Source organism: Microtus ochrogaster, chromosome 6 (genome assembly GCF_000317375.1).
Source record: "Microtus ochrogaster isolate Prairie Vole_2 chromosome 6, MicOch1.0, whole genome shotgun sequence".
Taxonomy (NCBI): domain Eukaryota; kingdom Metazoa; phylum Chordata; class Mammalia; order Rodentia; family Cricetidae; genus Microtus; species Microtus ochrogaster.
Window position 1 is genome coordinate 44,745,717 of NC_022013.1, and position 26,375 is coordinate 44,772,091.

The 26,375-nt window shown below is 43.8% G+C and overlaps 1 protein-coding gene across 1 annotated transcript in view; it reads right to left on the minus strand.

Moving 5' to 3' along the window:
• Positions 1–26,375, minus strand: part of Cadps (calcium dependent secretion activator) — a 445,453-nt gene that overhangs the window by 67,009 nt on the left and 352,069 nt on the right. Inside the window, 5 exon segments of the mRNA XM_026779941.1 lie at positions 7,642–7,725; positions 8,624–8,698; positions 17,086–17,233; positions 21,493–21,648; positions 24,978–25,124. Coding sequence (XP_026635742.1) covers positions 7,642–7,725; positions 8,624–8,698; positions 17,086–17,233; positions 21,493–21,648; positions 24,978–25,124 — 610 coding nt within the window.

The following is a 26,375-nucleotide window of genomic DNA, read 5'->3' on the forward strand; positions in this document are numbered from 1 at the left end:
TCTGTCTGTCTGTCTTCTATCTATCTGTCATCTATCTATCTATCTATCTATCTGTCTGTCTGTCTTCTATCTGTCTGTCATCTATCTATCTATCTTCTATCTATCTATCTGTCTGTCTGTCTGTCTGTCTTCTATCTATCTGTCTGTCTGTCTGTCTTCTATCTATCTGTCATCTATCTGTCTGTCTGTCTGTCTGTCTGTCTGTCTGTCTTCTATCTGTCATCTATCTATCTGTCTGTCTGTCTGTCTGTCTGTCTGTCTGTCTGTCTTCTATCTATCTGTCTGTCATCTATCTATCTATCTATCTTCTATCTATCTATCTATCTATCTATCTATCTATCTATCTATCTATCTATCTTCTATCTATCTTCTCTCTATCTTCTATCTATCTATCTATCTATCTATCTATCTATCTATCTATCTATCTATCTTCTATCTATCTGTCTATCTTCTATCTATCTGTCTGTCATCTATCTATCTATCTGTCTGTCTGTCTGTCTGTCTTCTATCTATCTGTCTGTCTTCTATCTATCTATCTATCTATCTATCTATCTATCTATCTATCTATCTTATCTATTTATTACCTCTCTTTTGGAGGCTCAAACGCAGGGCCACATACATGCTAGGCAAGCACTCTAATACTGATCTAAATCTCAGCCCTAACCAATATTTTTACTAATTGAGAAGTGTCCTAAAGACTATGTATAAGTGAAAGACAAAGGCTAAAATACACTAAGTGTGATGGAAAATATCTTTGAAGTCAAAATTCCGGAAACAGAAATGGACTAGAAGGTGAATCCTCACAATATGGCTTCCTGATGTATGTTAAGAAGTCTGGGCTGAGAGGAGAATTGGCTAGCACATTAAGGAACACTGTTGAAATATTCAGATTGGGTTGCTTCAACTTCCTTACTGTTCTTAGTACACTGATGTCCAGGGTCAGAAGTGCTATTACATGAAAGGTCTATGGTTCCTTCTATGTCCAGTTGTTCTAGGATCTCTGTGATACTGACACCAGCAGTTTCACACTGCAGATAACAGAACCTCATCTCAGAAGAGGCCAATGGCCTGTCAATTTCTCTCAGCTCACCCTTTGCCATCACTCTCTAAATGTCCCACAACAAGCTTCCACTGTTACAGAGGCCACGGTGGACTCCATAACCTCCAACTAGCCTACTTGACACTGCACAAAACGTCATTAGGTATTTCTTTTATAATGGAATTTCTGTGAGCTGCTTTCTCTACACCTGAGAGTCTGAACAAAATACTGTATCTATCTCTTGTTTGTTTTCAAAGGCTATTTTCTTTTCCCAGAGAATATCAGAGGAGTCGGCTAACTTCAGATGCCTATCTTTTTCTTCCATAAGTTGCTCTGGTCAGCAAGTATGTTAACTGTCAGCTGTACTTTCAAGGCAAAAACCGGAAATGAGGCTATCCTACCAGGTGTTCAACTCTTATAACACAGACCCCAAAGACCAAAGCCAAACTCTGAAATGTTGAGAGGCGGCAGATGAAATAGACTAGCAGAAGACAGGGGTGGTCTGTGCTTCTCAGCTCAGGAATCTGGCTGGGCACAGGGCTTTTGTTAGTTCATGATGAGCAAAATGAACTAGCAAACTACACAGGGCTTTTTAAGTCACCTTCCAGTGGCAGCTCACAGGGTCAGAAGATCACAGCTTGCCACTGACCTCTACCAGGGAGCTGACCTCTGTGCCCTGTCTCAACCACATCCGTGCTTCGCCAGATCAGATGCTGATTCTCTTTGCAGCTCTAGTTTAAGAGTCATTCCTGGGGCAGGGGTGATGGTTCAAGTAGTGATGTAAGCAAGGGAACCTGAGTCCCCAGAACCCATTTACCAAAATATAGGTGTGGCAGTATTCATTTGTACCCCAAATGAGAGAGAGAGAGAGAGAGAGAGAGAGAGAGAGAGAGAGAGAGAGAGAGAGATCAGCTGGCCTGGGCACCTGAAGTTATCCTGTGGTTCCCACGTGCACATGTGCACACACTTATCTGCAGACACATCTGCATCCCTCCATACAGGACCATGTCCACATCCCTCAAGTCATTTTCTCCATTGGTCTCTGAAGAAGATGTGGAGTGTCTTTGCTCTATGATTCCTTTGCACTGACTACTTTTCCTCTCTGTGAACAATGATGATGCTTGTGATTGCCCTTGGTAACGTATCTCCATCACGCACACAGTAAGAGGCCTAGACTCTTTCATTTATGACTGAGCCCCTTGTACCCAGCATGTAGCATGGACTTGAAAACGGATTGACTAAAGGACCAAAATAAAACCAGAAATTCTGTAGGAACACAAAGGCAGTGGGGGAAGTGGAAAGTCTCCTGCATGGGTGTTATTTCAAAACAGGATGGTTAGAATAAATTATCTATAAAGTAATTGTGCTGCCCAGATTTTATTGTTCTATTATTTATTTAGTGTGAGTGCTGTACATATGTGTGTGTGTGTGTAGGTCATGGGGTATTCTCCTCCACCAGTCTCTGTTTTGAGGTGGGGTCTTGCCATAAACCCAGAGCTCACATTTCTTGGCTAAGCTTACATTTAGCATGCTTCAGTAACTCTCCTCTTTCTGCCCCATCTAGTGCTGGGTTTGCTACGTGGGTGCTGGGATCTGAACTCATATCCTCAAGGTTGTGTAGCAAATGCCCTTAACCACTGAACTATCTCTTCAGCCTCCCCTACTCCCCGAAACAGTTATCTCCTCCACTTAGGAATAAAGTAACAGTGGGTCTTAGAAGCATCACTGGGTGACATCATTAATGGGTTCTGTACATCTGTGCCATAATAAAAGAGTAACTTAAAATATTCACATGAGTTTTGGAGACTAACTCAGTGGACCTCATCTACAGCATGGGAATAAGAGCTGAAGCTATGACGTAGCCTGGCTGTGAGGAGGATGGGAGAAAACACATGGAGAATACTCAATTCAGGATCAGTAAGTTTGTCCTGACACTCATGCCTGCGGCTGCATCGGAGGCAGGACATTTCACTTGCCACATTAGCCAATTGGTCTGACTCACAAAAATCCAGCAGTTGATAACTTGACGCTCTTAGCCTTTGATGATGAGTCTGAGCCACCTGTCACCAGTCCGCATCTTAAGGAAGCCACCTCTCCCACTCTGGGTGCTTTTTAAAGCTAGAGCAAAACTGGAGCACCGAGAAAACCTAAGCCAACAGCTACGCACCCTCGCCCTGCTCTAAACCTCCAACTGCCTCCATGACCACAGTTCCCTCAGGATGGAGGCTCGTCTCTGTTCCATTGCTGATCCTTATCAAAGCGACAGACCTGTCTCAAGGTGCTCCTTGCGAAAGCTGTCACTGTTGCTTCGGGGAACAGATCTAGCCTTTGTCACCATTTTTAGAGGGATGAACCATTTCCCCTTTGCTTCACTCACAAGTTGAAAAACCACTTGATTCCTGGCGAGAAGCAAAATCCAGCTGCCGCGAGCAATTGGAGACAGGGCAGGTTGGACACACAGTAGGACTTAGGCTCCTGACAGTCTTGAAATGATTTCTTTTCCTTCCTATTCCCAGAAAGCTTCTGTGATGTTCTGTACGTAACTGGGATGGATGTGTTTGGAAGAGCTGTATCTGGCTGAAATCCAGGTGACTTGGAGGATCTGATGTGCCTGTCCTTTGGGTATGGGAATGGGAGTTAGACCATCCTATGTCTGTCTTCACCCCACTGGGAAGTCAGTGGAGCTTAGTGACAGGAACGCTCAGGTAGAGCTGGGGTGGGGGCTCAACCTCTCTGAGTCTTGGTTCCAGCATGTTTTTAAAGGGTGTTGGTAGAATGGATCACTCGGAGTCCCAGAAACATATTAAAAGCACTTACTTAGTCTGTGCCAGGCAATCAGCGAGTACTTAAGGAACAGGAGTTAAGCTCCTGGTCTTATTTTTAGATGTCTGGATTTATCTACCAGAGTAGAGGCAGCTAAAATGTAGGAGATGGGACATTGCTCTTGGGTCACCCAGCTCTATGCTAAGGGGCTGAGCTGAGTTTCCTTACCTAGCTCTATCTCTTTGGGGCTGCCTTTTTCGCTGAACTCCTCTTTAAGCTTGGGAATCACTGGTCTGACACAAGCTCTTGTCTGACATCACAGTTCTTGGACCTTTTCCCTTTGACCTCTCCAACTCAGTCTCCATCTCCCAAACCTGGCTACTCTAACCCACGCTGTCTTCATGTTTATTGTAACTCATGCTTCAGAAATAGCACTTGCTCCATTGCTTTGTAGCCACTGGTGACTACTGCTCCCGGAAATATTTCCTTCCCTTCCTCTTTGCCCACAGCTGGCTCTGAAATTTGTGTTTCTGATTGTGATTGTGTGGTTGTCCTGGTAGAAATAATATCTCCCCCACTTTCCTCTTTACTCAGCTTGTGCCGTAGGCAATGCTTCCTTCCCCTTGGTCGTTCATTCTTTTCCTTTATCACTGCCTGGCTCCATCAATAAATGTAAACTCCAAAAGGGCGGAGAGTATCTTTTGGAGCATTGCTGTGACCCCATCACCTACCCAACCTATCAGTGCTCTGTAAAGAGACGCTGCACGAATGACTGGGTTCCAGGACCAGCTCTCCTGCTGACCCCTGGACAAGGCTGAGCAAAGGGGTAAAATATTTGAAGGATCTGGGTACCTGCTTGCCCTGCCTTTTGGCCTCCTAAAAGAACAGCATGAAGCTACCCACAAGCCAGAGACCTTTCCAAACACTCAGCTGCCATAAAAGCACATCTTGCAGGCAAGGGGAATGGGTGGATAGTTGCTAACTATATCTTCCAACTGGGCTGATCTTTGAAAAGTTCGAGAGGCACCCGCCTCCCTCAATCCCGGGCTGTACTGCTGCTGAGGCCCCTGAAGGAGGAGAGGAGGGTGTGCTTGGGCGCCTCTTGGGCTGGCACGAGGAAGCCACATCTCATCCGCCCTCCTCCCCCAGCTCCTCTCCAAGAGAGGAAGCAATGCAGATGGAGATGAGAAATAAATATTCCTGCCTGCTCTGCGCCACTGCAGACGTTTTCCAGAATGTCTGGCTTGGACCACGAAATCAAACCCACCCAGGAAAGGAGGCGCTCAGCAGGAGAAAGAGGGGGGACAGGGTGGCATATCTGTCGATGAGCGTCAGCTTTCTGGGGGGCCGAGCACATGGCTCCTCTTTGGCAGCCCTGCTGCGGTGGGGATGTGGTAAGTGCACAGTAACGCTCGAAGAATGGCACGAGAAAACGGGAGCCGAATTAAAGGGAGGTACGCCAGACTGCACAGGCGCCACACCTCTGTCCTGGGTCCTGGAATACACAGCTGCTTTCCACACTTGCTCCCCACATATCTCGTTTACCACCTCCCCCTTACCCCTGCCCCCCTTACCACTGCCCCCACCCTTTCACCTCTATTCCATTCCTGGGAAGTTAACACCACTGGGCTGCCAGCATCCTTCAAAGGCCCTCTGCAATTTAGGCAGGAACTCAGGATGCATGTGTGGAGAGATATTCTTGCCACCTCTAAGTTCAGCTCCCCCTCTCTAATACTGGAATCCTGGCAGAACGGAGGCTGCAAATGAGAAGTGGGTGCTTGTGGCCATGGGATGGCCAAGTATGTGGGAGGAGCATTACCAAGGAGGGACGTTCCAGGCCCGGCACAGGTCTGGAATGTTCTGGGTATGGCAGTGTCTTCGGTGGGTATGCCTCTAGGCTGTAAAATGTCTTAGGAAGGATGAGAGCTTGGGAAGCGGAGGTGCAAAGCCACCACGGGACACTTTGGTCTGGGTTTCTCACTCTCCCCCGGGGATTCCTGGGATCCCTGAATTCTTCATCTGGCTGCTACTGAGCCAGCTGCGAACAAATCTTTTGGAAAGTTCATCTCAGAGAAGGGTCTTGGCTGGAGCAAAAGTGGAAGCAACAAAAACCAAAAGGGCCTTCCTGGGTCATCGGTTCAAATACACTACAGAGAAAACATTGGCTCAAAATGAAGTCTTAAAGCAAGTGTCTTCTCTGGGCATTTGGAGGAGTTTGCAGAAATCTTGCGCTTAGTTCCACCCCCTTCCTCATCGTTTCCACAGTTGCAGTGAGGAGCCCTTGTCTATTTCCAACTCATGCTCCCTGAATCCTTCTCTGTGGGTCTTTCCCACTCATGAGCCCGCCCATCTGCCTTCCAGTGTCAGGCATTTGACAGCGGGATCCCACTCTCTCCAGAAGCTACCCGGGGTGGCAAATGGGCAGGGGAGTTAGTTTCATGTCCCTGCTCTACATATTGCTATGTGACCTCGGAACAAATGACTCCCCCTCTGTGGGTCTTGGTTTCTTTCTTTGTCAAAGGAGTGGGCTAGGCAGATTCCTTCCCAGAGATGACACATTACAGATAATTTTGCAGAGGGAAGTTGCACGCAATATTCCTTTGCATTGTCTGCTTCCCAATCCGCCCGTGACAATGAACTCTAGGTCTGAAGATCATCATACTCCTGGATTAACTCATCCTTATGTTTGGGAAGGTCACATCACACATCAAAACAAGCTTGGCATATTGATAGGTGGAGACTATCTAGTAACTAAAATGCCACCAGTCAACGCTGGTCGGAAAACATGACTGGAGGAGAGGATCAAAATAGGTAGTATTGTTTATTTACTCAGTTTTAGGACATGTCCCGAAAGAAGTTGTATGCAGGTATGATTGTAATTTATCGTAATCATATTCATTACTTGTTATTAGTAGTAGATGCCTTTTATCAAGTCTTACCTAATAAGCTAAGACCATGATGCTTTCACCTGTGGTCTTATGGTAATACTATGGAATTATGGGAGATAATATCCACTGCCCATATCCTTCCAGGTGAGGAAACTTGGGCTCAGAGACCTAGTGAGGCTTACACAGCTTGTTAGTATTGCAGAAGGGACTTGAACTCAGGTCTGCGGGACTCCAAAGATGAGGAATTCTACCCATGATACTTAACCTTTGGCCTTGGCCTTATCTCATTTTAGCACAGAACTGGAACCTCAAAGAATTTGGAAAGGTTATGTCAGCAGCTTGAGAGGATATAAACACAAACAGCTCCTACACCCAGGCAGGCAGAACAGGAGAAGTCCTTGTTCAGAGGAATTCCACGGGCTGCAAGCACCTCCAGCCTGTAGGGACCCCATGTTTCAACTCCCGTAGACTAGGGCTGTGTACTGGGCAGATCCACTTGGAAAAGCAGCCTCCTTTCTCTATGAGGTCTGGACTTGAAATGTGTGCAACTAACTTGATTAAGAAAAATGTAACTAGGAGAGCAGGGACCATCAAAAAAGGCATCTGCAGTTTCAGCTGAGCTGAAGGTCACATATAATCATACATCATATACAATCCCTAAATGTATTTATTAGTAAGAATGGTGGCCCTCACTGCATTCCTGCCACAGCCCAGTGGAAGAAAGGCAGGCTACTCTGGATGTGTGTGCATACGGTGCATCCACAAGGACACGGAACCGAGAGTTTGTCTGCCGTTATCGCCTCTTCTCCAGCGTTAACATGCCACATTCCTGGTTGAATAGAAACAACACACACTGCCGCCCCGAAACAAAACCACGCAGGACTTCTCACCCGAGCAGAAAAACAGCTGAACTCAAACAACAACCAGGAAATTGGGATGCTCTTTACTTACCGTAAATGACAGAAAAGAAGAAAACAAAGTCCCCTCGTCATATCTGGATAACTTTGCCAGGACACCTTCCAGAATCGTTACAAACTGGTAAGACAGCAAAGAGGAAAAACTATTACTTCAGATTACAATTGATTTACAAGAAAGAGCAACATGTCCTCGCCACTCAGAGGCTAGGACTCAACCCCCTGCTCGTTTCTGCATTCCATTTTTTTTTAAACTCTCACTTTGGAGAAAGGAAAAGGCTGCCGTTGCACGGCAATATTTGACTTATCCGGCTTTCTCTTCATTATTATGTGATTGCAAATACGGAGTGTTACAGAAGTGCAAAGTGACAAAATATTATTGCGTTGCATATAGCATGCGATAATATTAAATGCACTTTTTCAAAATCCCAAACTGCGCAAAGCAGTCTTTACATTACATATTAGCACTACATTTAATCCAATCTATTTTTATTTGTATTTTATCAGTAATTTGGGGGAAACAGAAGTTTAGCACTGGCAAATATAAATGTCTTCCCATTCAGCATTACTTAGTTAAAATTCTATAATTCATGAGGGTGACTGAAATAGCTTTATCTGACTTTTCTGTTTTATTATGACTCTCACTGCATGTGAAACTAGAGGGAAAGGGGTTTTCGGGATGGCAGAATTCCTTATTACCGCTTCACTTTACGTATTTTAAAATCTAACTTTGTCAGTGCTGAGAAACAAAACAAACATTTCCTGCATAACCTAGTGCGACGTTTGGGGACACATTCTTATTAAGTTAACATATGCCGCCTCACCAATTGATCTTCACACAGCTCACGAACATCAGAAAATGCTCGCAAGCTGGGGCTGGGTGATGTACAATCTCGTTTCTTGAGAGATGTGAGCACCCAGCTCAACTTTTTTTTTTTAACGTGTTACATTTTAATGGAAATGCAGACACAACAAAGAAACGCTCACAATGCCCCCTTTCACCTGAAGCCGAAGGTTACCTTTGCCACCAAGAGTGTGATCATTTCTTTAACGGTTTCTTCAATGAGTTCATCTATTTTTGAATGGTATTGATGCTAAAGAAGACAGAAAGACACATTTAGCATGTCAGGGAGGTTGGCAGTGCTGCGTGCGGTCATGGCTTTTAGACTATACGATCTATAAATAAAGCCCGACTTGCAGACCTAGTTTGCTCTCACAGTCCTAGAAGCAGCTATAATATTCTGACTTCTGGTCTTTGACAGAGAGACGCCCAAAGAGCTTAAAAAAAATCATCATGCTCATTGTTCCTCATCTAAGGCTTCAGGCGCCTTTGATGTGTGTGGGCCCATATACACAGCAGCACACGTGGCCAGCTTAATGGCCTGGCAGTGTGTTGAACTGGATTTTACAAAGCTTGATTCAATAGTAATCTAGTGCATTGGGAAGAGAAATGGCATTTCTTGGAAATTACTGGGGGATGTAACTCCAGCAATTTTGGCTATCCCTCCAAAGGGAATTTGACTAAGACAATGATCTTGCAAAAACCTGCTAGGTACTTTGGGTGTATGCCTCCAAGTACATCAGTTTTAACTACAGTCTTGACTCAGTCCAGATAAAATGTCTCTTTCTAAGCCATTGTGATAAGCGACACATTTGTTTTCCTTTTCTTCCTGTTCAGCAACAAGCAGACCCAGGCTAGACCTTCTGCTGAGGCTGTAGCTAAGTTTTTCCAATCATTTTCCAAACCAGTGCTGTCGATTAAATTTAAATAGTAATGTGAAAACAAACCCCCACACAAACAAAAATCTGCTGTAAATGCCAGGGGAAAAGGAAAAGCAATTTCAACACAAATTATTATATGCCAGCTCCTTGACATTTATTAGAACAGTTTAGTATCCATTTGAATTATTTTGTATTTCCTTAACACAAAAACAATAACACAAAAAAACATTGTTATTTGGAAAGGAAAAATGCACTTACCCACTCTTTAGCAAACTTTCAGAAGGATGATTAATTAGGAACCAAAAAGAAAAAAAAGAAAAAGGAACAGTGCAAATAAAAATCAGGACAAAAGGACACATGAGAAGATGAAAATTAAATAAAGCATCATCAGAAAGCTATGCGAACACAGAGATAAGACATAGGACGTGTGGCAATACTCTGGTTGCTGGCAAGCAGGATGACTGAGCAGGAGCAAGGAGATGAGAGATTGCCTTGGACCTAGAAGGCCTGGACAGTGTCCCAGTGAGAGGGCAGAAGCCATACTGCCTCCATATCGAGCTCAGTTTCCTCATCTGCAAACCTCCAACAGGTGACAGCTCTAAGACCTGGACCCAGAAGTGAGAAAGCTAATACAGACTGCTGATTTCCACATGGGGCTAAGCAAGCCTTGGTGAATATATGTTAGCTCCGTGTTTAAAAACAGCCAAGAGAGACATGATGGCTCCCTCCCCCAACCCCAGCCCTGTTTAAAGAAATGGACATTATAAGTACCTCAACTTGACTATTCTATGTTTTTCTATTGATTTCCACATATCAAGACATCAGATGTGTTCATAATGGATGTAACTATATGACAATAAAGAACAAAGCAGAACTTAACAATAACAACAACAAAAACGTTTGGCTGGTCTGTCTCAGTTACATAACATTACTTAAGAATTCAGTGCCCAAGCCCTTTCCTGGCATCCAGATTTGTAGAGCTATTTTGAAGATCTATGAGTTTCTAGATACGAAAACATTTTGCCAACTGTAGTTGCAATTCAAATACTATCATGTGGTCAATTCCTTAAGTAGCCACAAAGGGCAGAAAAAGAATGACGTCATCATGGAGGCAACCTCCTCCTCCCTTCAGTTGACTGGAGGAGGAAAAAGAAGCAAATGGCCCATGGTGTTTTGTCCTGATGAATCAGAACCCCTGTTGGCCACACTGCCGGATTCAAGAAAAATTTACTTGTAAATAGCATAAGCCTGCAGCTTAAAAAAAACAAAAACAAAAAAAACCCCAAGAAAACAAGAAAAAGAATCCACAGAACTCTGTACCAGAGTCACAAAGAAAGATGTTAAAGCAAAAGACTATGGGAATATTGACAGTCTTCCAAACACATTTTTAGGTATTGAAATAAGACCCAGAATCAGATCCTCACTTTTGGTTGTCACGTGACTGACTTGCCCCACTAGCTTTCCTTTGGATTGCTATCAATGAGTCACATTTATTAAATTCATTAGAACATGATGCTTAGCCGGAAGAGCTAAGCACGAGATGAAGCAATGCACGAGGGGCTTTGGACCGAGCAAGGAGCACCAACAAGAATAGACGCACTCTCTTAACAACCTTGGTGGAAGTGGTAAAATGGAAACAGATGGCAATTGTCTTCTGTACGCTAAGACTGGGTAAGGTCTATGTCTTGTGTCTAAGGGGTTAGTGAGGAACAAGCCCTTCTGTGTGGAAACAAGTTAGGGACAGCATAGCCTATTAGGCATGATATTCTTTCACATGCTGATTCTATGTAGTCCCACTATCTCCCCTGATCATAACACTGTATATATAAGTATTATGACGTTCCTGTTCTAATAGACATCTTATCCTGCTTATAAAGTAAAGCAGGATGTGTGTGTGTATGTGTATGTGTGTGTGTACACTTACACATTTGCCTGTGGAGGCCAGAGCACTGTCTACAGGTCTTTCATTGGCCTGGACACACACCACCATCCCTGGTGTTTTATGTGGGTAACAGGGATTGAATGCAGGACCTCAGGCTTACACAGCAACTGCTCTATGAACTGAGCCACCCCCTCACTTAAAGTATTTTAATATGGTTATTTTTGCCTCTTTGTTCCAGGGTCAGCTTGAGCATGGGATTTCTATCGCTTTGCTTTCTCACCGCTGTAGTAGAACTAGAATTACATTCTGAATGTAAAACTGACCTTGGCTTACCCAAACACTGACATAATACATGAATATACAGTTGAGAAAGTATGTGGAGTTGGGCTGTTGGCTTATGCCTTGAATCCCAGCATTTGGTGGGAGAAGAAGGATTGTTATGAGTTAGAGGCCAGCATGGGGTAAAGAGTAAGACTTTGACTCAAAAAGAAGAAAAAGAAGAAGAAGAAGAAGAAGAAGAAGAAGAAGAAGAAGAAGAGGAGGAGGAGGAGGAGGAAGAGGAGGAAGAGGAAGAGGAAGAGGAAGAAGAAGAAAGGAAGGAAGAAAGGAAGAAAAAGAAGAAAGAAGAAAGAAAGGGAATTGCTACATGGCCATATCACTACTTCCCTCATCAGTCCGTGACTACACGGCTGTGCATGTTTCTTTAAACCCTCTTCAGCTCTATACCCTGCATGGCAATTATGCCTTCATACTGACTCTGTGCCTCATGTCGCTGAGCGCTAAACATCAAAGAATTCCCCATTGCTATTCAGGCGATGACAAAATCCACATACCTGTTGCCAGATCTTCCTCCCATAGATGATGTATTGGACTAACTTGCTTTTCTGGAACAATAATGAGCTCCCCCACCACCACTCTTGGCTCTTTCTGGGGGTGATCTATTGTTCAGTGCAAATGGGAAGCCTCACCAAGGAGTGGGTGCATGCGCAGAGGAACCTTCCAGTTGCCATCTTCCCTGCTAGCTCTTGTCATGATGCCCTTTGTAAATTGCCTCGCTATTCCATTCTACCTGCAGCCTAGAAGGTTCTGCATCTTCCAAGTCTCTCTGTGATCTGTTGGGTCCGCTTGACCCAGGCCCTGAAATAATGGTGGTAGTAGCTCAAAGATACATTGGTCCTCAGGGCATGAGAAGAGGGGGGAAGTTCCTGCAGATCTGGGATTACTACGTGAGAAGCATCTCACTTGACTTCCTGCGCTGCACATTTTGCCTTGTGGAACAGATTGTGTGTACGTTATCTTTCTGTGAAGACCATCTGACCTCGGAAACTAGATGAAAACACACTAGGCCAAGTGAGAAACTATTTAACACACAATTTCCCCTTTATTGGTACTTCACAAATTTTAATGAAAAAATAAATATTTAAGATGGAAAAGTATGGTGAGCAAATGTCTCAACAGCTGCCTTTAGATGAGTCTTTCTCCCGGCGGTGAGATTCAGGGAGCGATTGTCAAACTGGAGACTGCGTCCCCTCGCTAGTGAGGCATAATTCAAAACAGGCCGAGGGAGTGGGGTACAGGTGGTGGTCAGAAGTAGAAACGAGATCTGTAATACAGGCTTAATGGTTGATATTCCAAAGCACAGCCCACATGAAAATGGAAGTCAAGTGGTTTCCAAGCATTCATATCCCAATTCTAGAATCTTCCTAGTCATCTTACTCAAGCCTCCTTTAAAAACATCCAGATGGATGGTAAATCTCATCCATCATTCTGTGAAGTATGGATCATTTCACGTGACTTCTCCTTAAGTTCTGTTCCAGGTGACAGCCACCGTGTCAGGCTACTGAGAAGCAGTTCCATGACATCTGGTTTTAGCCTGACCATTTTAGCTACATTAGGATGCTTCACTTCCCACAAGCTGCTCATTTAGGTGTTTCTGGCTTATTTTACTTAGAAGAAAACACTGACAGGCCTTTCTAACATTATTTTGGGAACAAGTATCCTTAGGGGAAGAACAAACGATTAGAACCCAGTGTTACATAAATCCTTCATATAGGTATTTAGTTTGGATGTATATGTATCACTTCTGGGAAATGCATGTACAAACATTAAAATTATTTTCATTTAAAATGTGCTGAGGGGCTGGAGAGATGGCTCAGTGGTTAAGAGAACTGACTGCTCTTCCAGAGGTCCTGAGTTCAATTCCCAGCAACCATATGGTGGCTCACAACCATCTGTAATGAGGTCTGGTGCCCTCTTCTGTCATGCAAGCATACATGGAAGGAATGTTGTATACATAATAAATAAATAAATCTTAAAAAAATAAATAAAAAAATAAAATAAAATGTGCTGAGTTGGGGCTGAAGAGATTGTTCAGTGGTTTAGAGCACTGACTGCTCTTCCAAAGAACCCAGGTTCAGGTCCCAGCACCCACATGGCACCTCACAACTGTTTGTAACTCCAGTTCCAGGGGATCTGATGCCTTAGGCATACATGCAGGCAAAATACAAATGTAAAACGAAGTAAAAACAAATAAATGTAAAAAGTGTTGAGAAAACTATAAAAATATAAACAATGTTGAGAAAAAATAGAAAAAGTACACACAGTCTTCTCTACATAATTAAATTCTATGCCCAGAGCCATCAAGACTCCACTGTTTAGCCTTAAAGTGCTACAACCCCTTAATCTTACCTAGAAGCCCGGGTACTGTATCTTCACTATAAAAAGGCTGTGTGTGAGTCACCCAGCAAGCAATGGGCAGTGACTTGTTTAAGAGAATGCAGTTTGACCAGAGGAAGGGTCACAGATTCTAGTGATTTAATCATTGGACATTTTTTAAAAAGAAAACCAGACTCCAAAGTTAATCCAAGGTCACCCTAGCTTAGGGAAGAAGTGACCCATGGTGGAGATGAGAGCTGGAGTCCACCGTGCCAGGTGTGAGCTGATACAGCATCATTGGTCTTCAACTAGGACTTGGGGTTTGGATTAAGAAACTCTACGAGTCCCTGAGATTATATGGGAATACCATTTGTAAGTATTTATTCCCTAGGAAATGGATCCATAGCTTTCACCAGATTCTTAATGGAGTTTGCACAACCCCGCCCTCTCCCCCATTCTCACCATCACCCCCAGGACTCCAGCCCTGAGATCACAGTGAAGTGACTGATCTAGTCACATATTCAAGGACAGTGGCATTGTCACAAGGCTACAGGCAAATCAACCCGGAGAAGAGATCTAGGACCTCCTAAGGACACACACAGAGAGGTCAGTCCTATGGTGTTGGCCATTGTCTACGAGGACCGGGGGTCATCCTTGTGAATCTCAGACAAGGTGTCTACCTCAAAAGCTCTGAGAGGAAACTTACAAACTGATCTCCAATCTCGAAAGAAAAAAATCCTTTGCTTTCTTTTTGTCCTTGGTCTGAAGGGTACTATGCTATCACAGAGAAGACATTTAAAAATGAACCAGGATGGAAAAGAAGCAAATCACGTACATATTTGCACAGAATACAACCTAGCTAAAAAATTGAGCAAAAGTATATCTATATCCTGGAATATTATTCGGCCACAAATAGACAGTCCACGCTACAACATGCATGGATCTTGAAAGCATGAGACTAGGTGAAAGAACACACACAACCCACCTATTGCTTGGTTCTATTTATATAAAACCCAAGAACAGAAACAGGTGTATCTGCAGGACACAGGTTGATAACAACCTAGAACTGGGAACACTGACAGAACCCTGGCTGTTGATGCATGGGTTGGTTCCTTTTTAGGACCGTGAACATGTCATGTAACTGACTGTGATGGCTGCAGGGCACTGCGAACACAGCACAGTTGTAGAAGTGTGTACTTTTGAAGGGTGGCTTCTCTAGGCATGCGGCTTTATGATGATTTAAAATACAGCAGCTGCGGCCAGAGCACAAGCAGAGGGGAGAGGGGAGGGGAAGGTTCCAGACCGACACCGCTCTAGAAACGCAGAAACCCATGGAATTGTTAGTGACTTTGGGAGACGTGATGATTTCAAGAACCCTCAGAGAGATCTGCAGAGTGGGTTCTGTGAAACCCAGAGGTTTGAGATTCCTCCAGGGAAGCGTGGGCGAGTGGCGGTGTGAAGAGGTGCTAAGGTGGAGAGGAGGAGATCACCAGCTGGGGCTCCGGGCCTCCCTCCATCCTGATAAGCTCTATTTTTATGTTTTCCGTGCTAGGCTTCTGGATAAAGAATGAAGAACTGATCCTGCAGCTAAAATAGGCAGGATAAAAGCAGAGCAGTGATGTCATCTTACAGATGGGGAAACTGAGTCTCAAAGAGGCTGCCAGCATTATCCAAGTTCATTTCACAGCACAACACAAGACGCTTATCCAAGCGACTGGCAACCCAGGCCTCTTCCGATTGTCCCAACCCTTCTTCCTGGCTCATTTTCAGACAACCGAGAGCCTTGGATCAATCACTGCTTCTCAAAATGTGACCTCCAGGACAGCCACCAATGCCAGCATCATCAGAGAGTGCCACAGAAGCTTAAATTCCTGTGTGCATGTTTTCTTTTTCTGCATTGGTTCACATGTGTATAAAAATGTGTGTGCAGGTGCATGTGTGTATATGGTGCGGTACACATGTGTTCCTGTCTGTGTCTGCATGCTAGTGCATGTACTGGTGTGTGCATGTGTGTATATGGTGCGGTACACATGTGTTCCTGTCTGTGTCTGCATGCTAGTGCGTGTATGTGTGGGAGATGCCAGCGTATATTCTGGATGTCTTTCCTCAAGAACTGTCCACCGCAAGTTTTAATTCCTCTATCATACCCCAGACAGGTTGAAACACTATGGGAGGAGCCTCTGGAACACCCTGGGAGGTGGACGCACAGAGGATTTGTGGAATCGCTGTTCCTACTCTTAAAGCAAAGCAGCTTGGGGATGAGAACCCAGGGCCCTGTATTGACTCCTTGCCTAGAACTTAACTCCACGGGAAGGCTTGAAAGATATCAGCTAGAGCAGAAAGTAGCTGGGGTGGCTGAGGAAGATCACTTGTGGGGGAAACAAGGCTGGAGGACATCTTGCCAGAAGAGAACACTACCAACCCACATATAAAATGGAAGGTGCCGAAGGAGAAAATAAATAACGAATAAGGAGCAAATATAATTTAGTAAAAATTCTGAGCATGTAAGGCTGGTATTGAAAGATCTGATTTAGGAGCAATTTATGCCAATTGGCAACAGCATAGAGTTGCCAGAAATGTTACTGAATTAATTCTAAATTGGTATATGAATATCTAGCTGGCTTAAGGCCATCGGAGAAAAATGATCATGATCGTCTTTAATCAAGTCCAAGTTGCTGCTTCCTTCTCCCTCACATTTTAAATCTGACTTTAGAATCAGAAACTCTGCAAAGGAAGAAACTTCTGGTCAGGGAATATTCGTAGTTGATTCATTCCAGGGAAAATCAAAAGCCCGAAAGTTGATCTGGGCCCGCAGAACCTATTGGCGTAGCTTGGGAGTCACTTGATCAGCGTTGAAGCCCTCCTGCTGTCCAGATGTTCAAGGGCTAAGACACTACCCATGGGAAGTGATGGGCATTCGGACAGTCTCGCATCTGCTGCAGATAATGCCCTACCGAATAAGGTCACCAAACAGCCTTTAGCTTAAAGGAACCTTAGGACCACTGAACTCCAGCCAAGAACCCTTCCAAGTGACCAGCATGCTCACTGGCACATGCCTTGGAAATTGATTTGATGGATGCTGAACACTTATCCACAGCTTCGCCTGCAGATGCTGAGTGTGTTTCTGAAACTAGCAGACTGGGTAGAAGAAAGGAATTTGTGACATTTTTTTCTATATGATCAATGGAGAGAGGAGAGGAGGGGAAGGTCTTTTTTTTTTACCTCTTGGCCCATTTCCATGCTGCAAAGTTTTGTTGATTGAGCTTTGGCATCAACCATAACATTAAACATGGTGCATATTGACTGTGGGACTCGAAAATCTGTTGATCGACTGGTTTTTTGCAGCTTAACTTCAAACGCAATCCTGGTTCTATTAAAACAAAGTAGGGAAAGAGCAGTTCAGCATCCAGAGGGCGGAAGGTGGAGGAGACATGTCCTGAGAGGTTAGTGAAAAAGACATTGAAGGCGATACCTGCTTCCAATCCACAATGACTTCACACGTGTTCTTTTTCAAATGCCTTTCCTGTCTAAGAAGGGCTTATTTATATGGACGGCCATGCATGCCCATCCCCTCATCCAATGCCCAGAACACCTGTAGCCTGATGCATTTCTATCTATAGATTACATGATATGGAGAACCCTAATTGCAGGAGAATAAATGAATTAAAAAACCCGATTATAGCTCTACAACATATGCAGTTTCTCTCACTTTGGCAAGTGCCTACCTCGAATCACTTCTCGTAAAAAACAAAACAGAAGAAAGGCAACTTCTCATCTTCAAAACCTCCATGTGGAGAAAAATCTTAAATGACCCGTTATTGTTTGTTCTTTCGGTTTTGGAAGAGACTGAAAAAAAAATCTCTTTTTGAAATCCAATTATTTTAATATTGTGTGAAAACTAGAAACTAGATTGCTCTAGCCAAAGAATCATTAGAAGAGAATATATCCAACCATTGAAAACAGTTACCTTTGGGAAGAGGGATGAATTAGAAGCTATTACTACAGGATGACTTTCTGGTTTGCATGGCTTTTGTTTGTTTTCATGACCAGCGTTACTTTTTCAGCAAGCAGATATTCTTTTTTATAATCAAAAATGTAGTCATGTCCTTGACATGCAACTATATCATAGAAACATCATGTATGTTATATACAACTCAAGAATTGCATACATCTATTGTAACATTCTTTTGGTAACATTATGGGCTAACTTATGATACCAGGAAGAGCAATTCCAGTATAGATAGTTTGCAATACAATTGTGAGATCCCGTCCTCAGCACTGCCATTGCAAAGTGGGGACAAGCTCCATTTAAAAAGGTTTCAGAGAAGTGGGTCATAGCCTCACATGTCCTTTGAGAAAGCACCTGGCCAGTGAGTGGCGTCATTAAAGCCCCTTTCATCGACGGTGTCTATTGCTTCTCTGTACTGTCCCCTGCCACCTTCCAGAGCCTATGCAGCTCCCAGGATGGCATTACTTTAAGCGGAATCAGTGACACTTTTCTATTGGTGCCTAGGAGGACCACATAGCTAGTTAGCTCAGGAAAGGATGCCAGCTTGCTAACACACCCTGGGTGCATGCAGGGAAGCCAAGTATAATTTCTAAGGTTGGAAGCCCAGTTCCTAAGGAAAAAAAAACACCCCCAAACACCCCTATAGATGATATGATCATGTTAAAGATAAATGTATCTTGGCTTCTAAAGACTCAGTGCACTGCAGGAGCTTTCGAACCATGATGATCATTTTAAGCTCTGCTGAAAATATATCATTTTCTAGCTCCGTGAAAGCGGGCCTGATGGGTACTGAGTTGGACTGGGCCCTGCGCTGATCTTCCGAGGCTTAGGCGCGAGTTCCGGCCCAGTCTGAGAAATGGAAATGCTACCTCGTTCCTTTCCAGTAAAGCAAGTGTCTTCCCTTTTCACATTTCTGTTCACAGGAGAACTGTTCCTAGCCCGTGGAGTGCAGGGCTGTGAAATGAGGAAGGCAGAGGCAGAAAAGGAATATGACTTAGGGGGCTCCAGGGGTCCCCCAAACCCAGGAATGGAGAGATCATATAACCCAATCGATTCCTTGACAGGGGAGCCAGAATGCCTTGCTTTGCACGTAGTATAGACCTGATACAGACCAGAGGTGCTGTCACTGCTGGACAGTGACAGATGTCTTGGACACTTAGTCCTGAGGAAGACCGGACTGTAAGCACTGCGTACCTAAAGTCACAACCCACTGTCCCTGCTATATGGTGCAAAGATAAAGGTTATTTATTCTGCCCTAAAGAAGTAATCAATAGTTCTAGGCTCTTCTAACATATATTCTATGCCTTAAAACATCTAAAGGCCTCTCTATGCCCTGCCCTCTGGAGCTGGAGTTGGGATGTTTTGACCTGTGTTTGTGCTTACTCTTAGAACCTTGACTGAAAGGAACACCAGGAAATTCTAGAGGTCAAGGTTGCCCAGACATGCCCAGTGAGGGATTTAAGTCCTGACAATAAAAGGTTTCTTAGCTTCTGTATTCTGGGAGGACCTCTGTGGCATCGGAGGCTGAGGAGTGTCCAGGGATTCAGGTCTGTTTGCTGCTTCTGGGTGGGTTACCTTCTTTCTATGACTGAACACAATAACGATTGCAATGTGGTGGGGGATAAACCACATTTACCATGTTCATATGTTCTCTTTATGTCTTCTAAGTGTCTCTCCTGACCCCCTGTCCAGCATGCTGGCTTCTAAGTGAAGGACATAAATGCATATCTGCATAGGTGGGGTCACAGATCAGGAGAGGGCCGGTCTTAATTCCCTTTAGCTCCTCTGTGAGATAGAGGAAAAGACAGATAGAGGGCCTTAAAGAGTTGCTCTGTAAAAAAGATTTTGGTCAAACAGTTTGGTCGTTGGAGAGCCATTGCTTTTCTTAAAATTAATATAGACTATCTAAGAGATTATAGAAATTAAAACTGGAAACATTTTGATCATTTAATTGAAAACCAGACCTGTCTTTTGTTCTACAACTTGGCAAAAAAGAACAAAATCCACAGTCTGGATGTCTCAGAGTCTTAAATTTCCAGAAACACAAACACCCGCCCAGTGTCACCAAAGCTCGCGGCTCTTTCCTTAGTCTAGTTTGAGTTGCTATTTACCTCCCTACCTGCAACAGCACAGTTCTTTTACCTTTTGAGGTCTTAGTTTTGATGCATTTCTTCTCTTTTCTTCTTCCAGGGTCTCATTGCTGGATTCAGAACACTCCTAGGCAAGCCCTGCTGCCATCATGTACAACTCATTCATCAGCTAAAGCATATAACATCTGGAGAAGCCAAGATTGCTTGTGGGTCCCTTCCTTCCTTCCTTCCTTCCTTCCTTCCTTCCTTCCTTCCTTCCTTCCTTCCTTCCTTCCTTTTTTCCTTCCTTCCTTTCCTTCTTCCCTTCCCTCCTTTCTTTTCTTCCCTCCTTCCCTTTTTCCTTATTTCATTTCATTGTTTCTTTCCCTTTCTTTTCTGAATAAGGAAAGCCAATAGAACACCTATAAACTAGCAAAGGAACTTGGATGTGTTTGGGGATAGGGAAGGTGGTAATGATATCAAACACAGAAGTGAATTCCCCTGGTTCGACCTGTGGCTATAGATATTCCAACGGGGAAAGTCTTTCTTTCCTCTTCCATTGTATTTCAAGGACTTGACACTAGACCTGGTATAATGAGAGCAGATGAGGAGCATGTTGCTGGGTAGATAGAGACCATCGTTAATCCCTTCCCATCGCAGTCTTGGAACAATCAGCTTGGGAACTGCAGGCGCAGTGAGCCGCTTTCTACCCTAAGGCTGTAAGCCACAAAAAGGGGGCAATCTGTGGAAAACCAAAGCACATGTTCATGTCTCATGCCTTCATGCTGATTCCTGGTTAGAATGTGGGCAAAAAAAAAAACTATCAACACGTGGCACATACTAGATACTCAGTTCATATGGACAGAATTATTGAGGACATGAAGGCTTAGTTGTTGTTGGAAATTCAAAGACCTAGATTCTACCCACAATGACTCTAGAACTGTCCTTTTTTTTTCTTCCTAACTGTTCATTCTCCATGTATTTATAAATATTTATCATGTAGCTACTTTGGAGCAGGTAGTGATAGATGCTGGGGATCTAGAGATGAGAAAGACTGGATGGGAGTTTTTCATCATGGAACCAGCAACAGTACAAACCGGTAGGAAAGGAATTTGGTGTCTGGGGTGGAGACAGAACTGCTTAATAGAAAGAACTTCAAGGTGAGCAGCTAACCACTCCAGCTGACTTTCCAAACTTGAACTGGTTAATAGAACTGGTTTCAAACAGAACTGGTTAATAGAAAGAACTTCAAGGTGAGCAGCTAACCACTCCAGCTGACTTTTCAAACTTGTCGTCGTTGATATTTTAAGACAGGGACTCACTATGTAGCCCGGACTGGTTGTGAACTTACAGCAACCCCTGCCTCAGCTATGGTAGTGCTTGGGTTACAGGTGCGCGCCACTCTGCCCCTTTGTGCTGGAGCTGACCTGGACAAGGCATCACCTCCAAAACGTTCCATATCGCAGCCCATTGTCAGCAGTACCCTGGTCTTTCCAGAGCCCTTGGACCACGGAAAAGGAGGGCTGGATCTTTCCAGTCACTAGCTCTTACCGTTTGACGCAGGACTCAATCATGTCACTTGCCATCAGTTTTAGCCGCTGTTCCAAGTGTTTTCCAAACTCTTCCTCAGGCCAGTGTAGGTCACGGATGAAAGTCTGAAGGGCATCGAGTTTCCAGAACAAATCTTCTGAGGTACCTGATCCGTTACTGGCAGGGTAAGAAGTCAGAAATCAAGAGTCATTCTGTGGTCTTGGGCTTGAGAGACACTAACACAGACACAGCTGGGGGCTGGAAGGCTTTAAGGCAAACAGTGGCTTCCACATACGAAACAACGCGAGTTGGCGGTGGAGGGGGGGCAGTCTCCACTGGCAGAATTTGAGTTTTACCATACAGGACTCAGTTCGCTTTGCTCAGCCAATTGCTCCAGACCAGCGAGGTGTCTGAAGAGGTTGTCGTGTCTCCTTCTAAGTAGGAGGATAGCGTATGGTAAAAATCAGCCTTCCTTTAATAACCACACATTAGCATATGTGATGATTCAGACGAAGGCTATGAACCAGCGGGAGAAGTAAATCTCCGTGGATAATAGCTGCATGGCAACATGCAGTTATTAGGATCCAGGGCTTCATGCATTTCCCCAGTTCTCCTCCGGAGTGGAGGCCTCTTGGAAATGGCACAAGACTTTGGTTTCAAAAAGACAGTGCTAACAAAGTGGTGAGCGAGGACCTGCTTTCTCTCTTGAAGAGCTGGAAAGAGATTGAGGAGACTTCAGATAGAGAAAGGGACACTTCAATACCTCGAATCCCAAAGTCCTGTCCAGTGGCTAACAGTCCAATTTTCACAGACCAGCCCATTACATAGGCAGCCCCAGGATGGGGGGAGTTGGGACAGTGGATCTCTGAGATACTTCAGGGCTCAAAACCTGAGCTCTTTCCCCATTGTACCATATTGCCCAGTCCTCTACAGATCCAGGGAAATGGGGCTTGATTCCTTTTTGGTATGATGACATCCAAGAGATTTTTACCTGGAACATCCATGGAAGGCCTGTGCATGGGAAATGTTTGACCTCTTCCTGTCTTGCCCTTCTCTGGCTGGCTTTCTCTTTTGCAATCGCCCCCTTTGGAACTTGGAGGGGTGGCCAGCGCCCCTACCCCCTTCCTCGCATACCACTAGGCTAACACAGTAATTTATAAAATGTCCAACACACCATGCATAACCACTTCTTCTGACATCGTCTATAGAAACAGATGACAGTGGGTGTTTCTATTGTGACAGATGCCAGCTGCATTGAATTAATGCTTCAGAGAGAAAGATAGCTAGTGCATAGATGCATCCACAGCTACTGCGGGATGGGGAGGGGGGCAAACTCCCAACATGCCGAGAGGGAGCCAGAGCCTACGGCCTGTGCCGACAGGGCAATGCTTTCAGAACAGACCCGTCTGAAGTCAGTACATAGATGTATCTGACATGAGGGAGCAGGTAACATGGAAACACGTCCTTAAAATGAAAAGGTGGCAAAGGAAAGAACTGGAATCATGAAAAGATATTGAATCAGGCATTTCCTGGTGGGTGATTGAGGATCCACGCCTTCTTTACAGATACTGCAGTGAGCTTCATTTAAAAGTGGGGAATGCATTTCTCTCCACGAAAGTTCAGCCTTCCCCCTACCCTACCCCATGCTTGGGAAGAAAGAAACCCCAACTTTGTCTAGTCTAAGCCCCGTTTTGGAACTGCATGGTTTATGTTTTAAATCATTAAGTACATATGAATGCAATAATTGGTATTTATTACAACAACATTTTGACACCCATCTGGTTACAGAGTTTCAAAAAATTCTTGTAGCGTTTTTTTTTCTTTGAAGAGCTTATTATTAAGTTTTGACATGAGGAAAAGAATATTTTCTTTTTATTTTTAAGATAAACTGCTAATGTTAAGGCAATAGCACCAAGATTATTTTGATTGCTGAGCAGTCACCAAAATGTGTTCGCACCCATGCCTTAATTAATTGAATGGAGACTATTATCTGCTTTATCACAATGTCTTGATTCATATCTTTTCAAAAACAGTATCACAGAACATGCACGGGATAGGCTAAGAGAAGCTTTTGGCTATCTAGCTGGGATTTTACACATACACTACCTGATCTAAAAAACAGACACTAGCTAATTGAACTTGTAATAGTGTCATCTTAGCATGAATATGATGTGATTTTTGGTTAGGAACAATTTTCCTCAAATCCGAAAAATTTGGAGGATTGAATTTGTCTCTAGTAGAGAATCATCAGACACATTGGCCTCGTAATTTCATCGCGGGCTTGTGCGAGACTGCGCTTTTTAAACTAGTAGGTAGCTTTGGGGGCACCAGGTTGAGAAGTCATTTTACTACTCTGCTCTCTCCCTGGGTTCACTGGGAGCCTGAAAGTGCCGAGGGCCACCTTCATGAATAGGAATCCAAGAGTTAAAAACATCACTGCCAGTTTCAGATCATTTTTTATTCCTTTGATAGTAACACTTCCCTTTGAAAACGTGCCAATTTATTCTCCCAAGGAAAAGCTTATCTGGCCTATAATTAGTTGTGGTCCAAGCGAAGGATCAAAGGAAGGTGGAGAACTGGTAAACCTTATTTCACTTATGAAATCACCCACATGGTTCTTATTTCATTTCCCAGGGGTGGAACGGAGGGGTGTTGGGACTTCTTGCTAAGGAAAATGGAGAAGATTGATTTCCTACGTGGGAAGAAATGTCCACTCAATTTCCATGTCCTTCAAACTGCTCACGTGGAAGCAGTGACATCGGTTTCAGGCAAAAATCCCTCCCACATCCCTGACCTTCATATGAAGGAAGCAAAGAATGGCTCTGTACTGAGAATGCAGAGACACAACTGCCAAAATTTAATTGTGTATGTGTCCCGAATCTTGCATTCTCAAATTCAGAAACCCCCATACTTCCTAGACCTCAAAACACTCTACTATACTTTGACTTTGGGAAGTGTCTACACAGGCAATTTACCTAGCCTGGCACAGATTTTCATTTAGCTCTGAGCATACCATTATAATATCCTGCTATTTACTGGCATGAGAAATAAGCTTTATGGCTTAATCAGCCTTGTGAAAATGTTTTGTTATGAAACAAAACCCCAAACCCAGTTCCTAGGTAGGCAGGCTTCTTTCATAGACTTGGATCAGATCAGGTCAGCCCATCCAAGAATTTTCATTGATAATTTGGGGATGAATAATTCCTAAAATCATGGTCCCTGCACTGAAAATGGGACAGAAATCCCCTTGTAAAATAATTAAGGAAGTAAAACAGTCCTCAAGTGTTCAGTGGGCGTTAGACAAATCTTTAGTGCATATATATAGCAAATGTCTTACAAACACGATGAACGCCAGAAATAAACAATATTGTCTCTGCATCATCAGCAAAATATGTCTAATTATCCATCTCCATCTCTGTTATATAGGATGTATAGAAATAAGCAATACATATCCATGCCAAGATCACTTAAATTTAAATGAGATCTAATGTGAACTGAATACACACTCAGCATCATATATAGCAGCCATCCATGACGGTGCCGAAAAAGTAGGCATTTGTGGGATGCCTAGAGGGATGTTAACTGGTAGATTTGGAACTTTGGGTAGGTTCACATTGGGTAGGTTCACATTGGGTAGGTTACTGGTTAAACTCCTGCAGAAGAAACAGACAGAAAGAAAATACCATCACAGTGACAATGTAGATGTGGCAGAGGCACACAACAGTTGTAAATAAACCGGCGAGGTCCACGGAAGACAATGGAGAAGACTTGAGTGGCACGCGTTGGAAAGCAGGCTACAGACAGGAAGCTGGGTGTGACTCCGGACCCAGAGAGGAAATGATCAAAGCCAATGGGCAACTTAAAAGTGTGGACCCCGATGGAGCTCCTGGCTACAAGGATCTCATAACTGAAAGGTCTTTGAGAGAACTCTTCTGTTTCCAAGGCCACTGCCAAAAGAGTCTAGAGCTTGTCATATAGTAAGAACTTGATAACTGTGGGATTCTGGCTATGGCTGGAACTGGGGTGCCATGAGGCAGTTAAACTAATAGAATAGGGAGGTAGGAGAGAGCTCAAAGGGGTACATTGTTAATGAATAAGTTCTGGGGTGCATTCTGTAGTATGGTGGAGCAAATATAAGTCATCGTGTGTTCCAAAGGAGAGGAGAGGAACACACTCAGCAGAAAGGAAAGACCGCAATGTAAGGGAATGGGTATACTCACTGCTCTACATGGAACATACGTGAATACACACATCGTACTGCACCTCTTAAATGTGTGCAAGCAGTAGCTGTCAATCAAAGCTATTTTTAGACATTGTACACATGTATGAAATTCTCAAAGAATAAAGACATTTTAATGCACAGAGCCTACCAAAGTACTCCCAAAGAACACGAACGGTGGAGTCCTTTGACTTTGTCTACTTCCATTTACGACTTAGTGTCAACAGAAGATTTCTTAAGTCAGATATTAGACACCAAAAGGGATGGGAAGACCCGCTCATTTGAATGCACATGGAATGGTGATATGCAGAAATTGAATGCCTTCCAGCCGCTACTTCTAAAGACAGGAATTTGTACAAGGGGTGTCAGAATGAACGGTGAAGATGAAGAAGTCATGTAGAACAAGGATTATCTCCCGGGAGTTTTATGGAACACTCAAAGAAAATGTACACTTTTTCTCTCAAACTCAGACCTATCAAAATGGAGCTATGCTTCCACACAGAAAGGGATACAATGGGAAAGGCAAAGAACCCCAGATTCGGGTCTTATGGAGAGCTCTTGGGCCAAAAAAATAGATCTAAAATATCATTTAAATTATGGTAGCTGCCCCTGGAATTCAGGACAGACAGGAGTAATGCCTGACAGCAACTGTTGGGAAGGCTGAGCATGCAATGGTGCTACTTTT